Genomic DNA, 6,000 nt, shown 5'->3' with positions numbered 1-6,000 from the left:
GGCATGCCCTTCTTGAAGCAGTACTGCTCCAAGGAAATCACCACAAGCATCACATTGGACCTCAAATGATTTTGAGAGATTCGGAAGCATAAGGTCTGGTTGGGAGGTAAGCTTCTCTTTGAGCTTATCAAAAGCATTTTGCTCTTTAGCAGTCCATGAGTACTTAACGTTCTTTTTTGTTAAGTCATGTAATGGTCCTACTATTTGAGATAATTTTGCTATAAAGTGTCTAAAGGGATATCATCGATAAAAACATCTTGGAATCCATTTAGAAAATTATACAAGTCTAACTCTTCTTGATTCCTACCATTTTCATTTGATAAAACATTAGGACCTTTTATGGGTTGTTTGACAAAAATCATGTACGCAGAACTGAGCTTTTCATTGATTTGTCAAAAGCAAGAGAATTTACAAGGGGTATGGTACGACCACGCTCATTAGCATCTATGTACATGTTCTTTTCCCTATACTTGAAATACAATATTCTTTTGGGGAACTTTACATTAACAGTCATACGGTCAAACCATGGTGCCCCTAGGATGGCATCTTCATGTTTGAGAGGAGAGATGAAGAAATTTTCTTTGTCAACATAGCCTTGGACATGAAGCCTCAATTTCCCAATCGATGGACTAAATGTGGCTTTCTGCCCCTTGAAGGCTCCATCGGCTACAACAACATCTCCCATCTCATGAGCTTGAATGCCTAACTTGGTGGCCAACTCCATGGATATGAAATTGTGAGTAGAGCTAGGGTCAATCAAGATGAAGGCATCATGATCCCTTACCTTTCCCCAAGCATAGGAGAGAGGTGATCCTTTGCAATGGGCATCCTCTTTTGGAGCTTCGATCGTGGAAGCTCTATGAGTCTCATTGTAGGCATTTATTTTGGGGCTAGAAAGATAGCCATGTCCTTGCTCCCTGCACTTACATCATTTGTGGTCCTTACGAAAAGCTTCTAGATCTTCAGGAGAGAGTTTATTTTTACCTTTATAAACTCCCTTCTCCTTGGACCGATTGTTGTTATTGTTGTTGTTGTTGGAATTGCCTTGGGAAGAGTTTTGGGCATTGTTCTTCCCCTTTGCTTCATTTTGATCTTTGTTTTTCATGGGCTTGGCATTCCTTTTAAACCCTTGTTGGAAATTGATGCGCAAAGCAACCACAGTGTGCTGGATTACAAAGACAGTAGCCATGAGATGTAAATGCCAAAACTTATCCACATATGTGTGGATAGACTCATTGGAGAGCAGCTTCAAACTCCGCCATTCGGTAAGCACTTTGTCCTTTGCATCGCTTGCAAGTAATTGCTTCATGATGGAAACTTGTAGAGTTTTCCATGTCTTTGGGGCTTCGCCGTTGCCACGAAGGCTAGCCCACCATTGGCGAGCAAATTTTTGGAAGTGCATAGCTACATGTTGTAGCTTGGAGGACTCTGTGAAGCCCTCATCTCCAAAGGTCACATCCAATTGCTGGATGAAGGCCAATACTTTGTCGGTAGCACCAAAGGCGTCATCATAGGTGAGAAAAGAGATACTCTTTCCTCCCTTTTTCAACTTCTTGAGTTTTTGGGACCTTCTCCATGCAGGGTAGGATTTGCGATGTCCTCTCCTCTTGTATTCTCTAAGAGAATACTTGTTGCTTTCATCAGAAGAGGAGGAAGGTGAAGAAGAAGGAGAAGAGGGTGACCTCTTTCTTGCTTTTTTCCCTTTGTTTCCTCTCTTCCAAGGACTATGGGTTGAGGAAACTCTTTCTTGCCTTTTTCTTCCTTTGTTTACTCTCTTCCCTTTCGGAGTGACAAGGAGAAGAACTATGGGTTGATAGTTTCCTCTTGGGAGGAGTTGGTGATCGTCTAGACCACCAACTTCGTGGAGCCACATCTTCAGAGGAACTTAGTGATTCGCTTCTTTCTTGTTCTTTGGATTCCTCCTCTCTTATGGGAGAGAGTCTTCTTTTGGGAGTCTCATCAAGAGGCCTCCTAAGCTCTATCTCCTCTTGGAGAGGAAGGGAAATCCCATAAGCACGAAGTTGTTGAGAGTAACTTCGGCTTGCAAAGCAGGGTTGCCCATAGCTGGCTAAAACCTAGTAACAAGATAATTAACAAACATGGGGACATCATCATTAGCACCTTCATGTGCAAAATCAAAGTTGTCAATATTCATTCTACTCTCTTGATTATTGTCAGCCATGCTAATTAAACTTATGTATAAATTACTTTGTGCTTTGTTACCCTCAAAAACCTTACTCGCTACTCTTCTTTACCTTTGAAAATTAGTTCTCAAGCAGCCACACCTGTGGTTTAGAGACTGTTGATTGCAAAGACTAGTGGAGAGGGTCTAACATTGTTCGGTTGATTATGGTTCGTGTTGAGCTTGCTAATAGCTCAATAATGGTTAAGCCAAAGGCAAGCCCCGAGAGACTACATTATTAAGAATATAGTTCCCAATGGTGTACCCCAAACTAAGTTCTTTTCAACCAAGATAATAGATCCTGTCCCACTTACCCTATTGCAATGAACAGGTTCAACCTTTCATGGACAACTTAAGGATCTCTCTTCTTAAGTAAGAAAAAAGAAATCAAATAGTTGTGATACCAATGTAATGGAAATGGCCTATGAACATTGAGAAAAGCGGACTTAAGAGAATTATAGTGAGCATTTTTAAGAGACTACTTTGAGAACATAGAGGGTGAACTTAATTAGCAGTAGCAACATAACCATTATAATTAATGAACTTGGCATGAACAATACTTTTACAAGAGAGATAATTAGATAACATGACAACATTTGAGGACCGGATTTATGTAGATCCGGTCCCCCCTCCAATAGGATTTTGTATTATAGATTCTCCAATAAAGAGAGACTTGGTACAATACAATCTTTGTGTTCCTTGTGACCTAGGTAATGCAATGAAGATGGAAAGCTTCATGCATCATGAACATACCATAAACTTTGTAAAAGCATTAACCATCCCTGGCCTCAGTTCCAAGGCCTCAAACACCTTTGAAGGTGGAGAGAGCTAACGGAGAATGAGGGTAGGGAAGAGGAAAAGGAAGTAACATACGAGAAAGAGATAGTTCCTCAGTTATTATCACTCTTCTTGCATAGCATAGCAAAATATCATAATGATGATGATGAAGAAGTTGGCAAGCTTAAGCATATTGAAGCATGGCTCTTGGTGGGATTTGCATTCCATTGCCAAGAGTGTTGGTGTAGGCTCTCAACTTCTCCACAAGCTTGGAGAAGGAGATGGAGCTCTTGCACTTTGCCAAGTGAGAATCACCTTGTGAGTGAGTGTGTGTGTGAGAGAGAGTATACCCCCCAAGCACACCCTAGCTTCCTTGGTCGACCCCTCATGGTAGTTCAAGCTTCAATTTGATTGGACACCTACAAGCTTAGCCAATCACATGCATAGTGCATATCAAGCAACCATGTTGTCCCCCTTTCCCCTTTGAGGGAGAGGACTTGATAAATGCATAAACACTTAATTTAATTAGCTAAATTATCATTGGACCCCTTGAGAGGCCAACCAATAGGCTTTAGGCACCTTATGAGGGCAACATGGAGAGGAACTTGACATGTGTCCTTGTTGCTTCTTTAGACAAGGCTTGCCTTGTGTGAGGGTGTGTGTGTTCTCTCTCATGCCCCTACAATTAGGACTCACCTCCCCATGAGTAGGGATGTTGGTTGACTTTTGAAACACATTAAGCAGCTGAAGCACCTTAGTCATGGAGCACCTTAAGCACCTTAGTCATAAAGCACCGCAAACACCTTAGTCAGCAAGCACGACAAGCACCTCAAGCTTGGACTGTGTTCCCACCTCAAGCACAACCCTAGCTTGCCTAATGTCTATGGACTTTTACACTAACCATTGGAGGTCTTTAATGAAGCTAACCCTAAGGTCTTTCAAGCTCCATTAGCTAGCATTGCTCTTTGACATACCATCTCTCATTTCGACCCATTAACTTTGGCCCCGTGTCGAGATAGATCCATAAGCACATGTCTATATTCTAACTCTTGTTCACGTTCATTCTTCCACATCAAATGATCGGTTTAATATGAGAAAATCATTTAAGTTAGTTAGATATTAGATTTTATGACATTACAATGTTGAAGTGAGCTCACAAAAGAAAGACTCATTCTCTTTCTCATGGATATTGGTGTTTTCTTGGCGAATCCAGTAGTGCTTAAAGAGAAAACAAATCGAGTGTGTTAGTCAACATCACCTCTCTCTCTCTCTCTCTCTCTCTCTCTCTCTTCTTTACCATGATTCATACACACACAAAGAGGTATGTAGAGATTGCCTACCTTCTTTGTGCTTTTGGTCTAAAGGTCGCGTTGTTGCTCCTGTTGTTCAAATGGGGCTCGCTTTATTGATGGTTGCTTTGTTCGTGGGTCATTTTTAGTCGCGTGAGGTTTTCATGCTTGGGCTTAAAGGGTAAAGTGGCCAATAACGGGACACTCTCCAGATGTAAACCATACCCATCCCCACAAATCACACGGGCAAGAATTAGTAAGTGGACATCGTAGTCTTAATTGGCTTCATTTGATTAGCAATCTATGAGTTCGATACTCGAGCAAAACTAAACTTACATTGGAGTTGAATAGTCCCGTTCACTCTTACTCATTGTTTTTGCATCGATTTTTGTGAATGCATGCCCTCCATCTACAGTGTGTCCCAAGTGAGGATCACAACGAATGGTGGAAGATCTCAGTGTCACACATCTGCGAAACCCCAAGTTTCAGTCAAGCACAGCTCGTCATCGGCTCACCACCTTTGGGCAATTTGGGTGTCCCTAAGGCCTGTGTCAGACGCATCTGGATGGACAAGCTTAGTGATGAGGTGGGCGAATCACAATCGGCACTTCTTGCCTCGCCTGTCACACGCATCCGGTGGACACAGAAGCAGCGTCTGTGCTGGCAGCCAGGTCATGGGCATCTTCCTCTTGTTGGTGGGCGACCCCCCCAAGCCGCCCTTCCCTCGCCCGTATGAAGAAAAGCGCAAGTGATTGGCTGAGCTCGCTGCTTGGATACCACCTTGTGTGACTGCAACAAGCGGAAACGCCTTGAGCTGTGGAAAAAGTAGCCGCCCACAAGAAGCCAGCTCACACTTGTCCGCCGGACTTATGTGACGGGGGCCTAAGTTGGCCCCTTTACCCTATTCACATTCCACATTTGACCCGATCGTCCAATGTAGCGAAAGGGGACCCATCGTTGACTACTGAACAGATGCAACCCACGGCGACAGAGTACGAGCGCCAGTGCTTTTCTACGTTCCGCGTTCCTGCCTATCTCCTACAAGTCCAAGGCGGCCATCAATCGTGCACATTTTCAGCAGGACCTTCGCGCCATGTCCGTTCAAGGCCAACTCCTCGAAATCACAGGCAAGCATGTCTCAAGGAGTGTGCATGTGACACACACACACAGAGAGAGAGAGAGAGAGAGAGAGAGAGAGAGAGAGAGAGAGAGAGAGAGAGAGAGAGAGATTACTCTGCCGTCGCCATATATTTGTTCTGTACTTCTCCCCACAGATCTGCAAGCTCAGCACTGGAGTATGCACTATGATGGGCCAAAACAACAACGCCCCATGATTATTCTATGTTTTTGCAGAATTCAGTCTCTTTCTAACTCAAGGGAGACTCGAAAACATGTTTCATATTTTGCCATGCGTGCTCTATAGGTTAAAGCTATTGTTGTGCAGAGAAGGGGGATTGTCTTCTCAGCCTTATCCTAGGTATTCATTCGGATATACATCTTGGAAACAACTTGAAACTTTCATATATCCAAGCTACTTTTTGCTAGTAGGTTATTCATGTGTTTATGTTGAATCATGTGAGTCCTTTACTGTTCAAATTGTTGCATTGTAACTCGGTATGTGTTCAAGAGTTACCCTATTGGAGTGCTATTACCTGTAAACATGATCTTCGATCTCTATCATCTCTCGTCGTTAGAGGCGGGGTGTTCGAAAACCAGGTACAACCTGACTCCAACTGGCGGTGAGGGTCTCTC

General features: G+C 43.2%; 1 protein-coding gene across 2 annotated transcripts in view; it reads left to right on the top strand.

Moving 5' to 3' along the window:
* Positions 1-5,196: 5,196 nt before the first annotated feature.
* The window catches only part of LOC147438137 (elicitor-responsive protein 3-like), a 64,804-nt gene continuing 64,000 nt past the window's right edge, over positions 5,197-6,000 (top strand). Inside the window, exon 1 of one of the 2 annotated variants that reach the window (XM_086487471.1) lies at positions 5,197-5,375. In XM_086487471.1, coding sequence (XP_086343597.1) covers positions 5,342-5,375 — 34 coding nt within the window. In that variant the 5' untranslated portion in view covers positions 5,197-5,341. Of the gene's footprint in view, positions 5,376-5,580; positions 5,726-6,000 lie in introns of those variants that run through there. The other variant, XM_086487472.1, reaches the window with a different exon arrangement.

This window comes from Adiantum capillus-veneris, chromosome 17, assembly GCF_014529385.1.
Source record: "Adiantum capillus-veneris isolate H3 chromosome 17, ASM1452938v2, whole genome shotgun sequence".
NCBI classification, from domain to species: domain Eukaryota; kingdom Viridiplantae; phylum Streptophyta; class Polypodiopsida; order Polypodiales; family Pteridaceae; genus Adiantum; species Adiantum capillus-veneris.
This window is presented reverse-complemented; position numbering and strand designations above follow the sequence as displayed.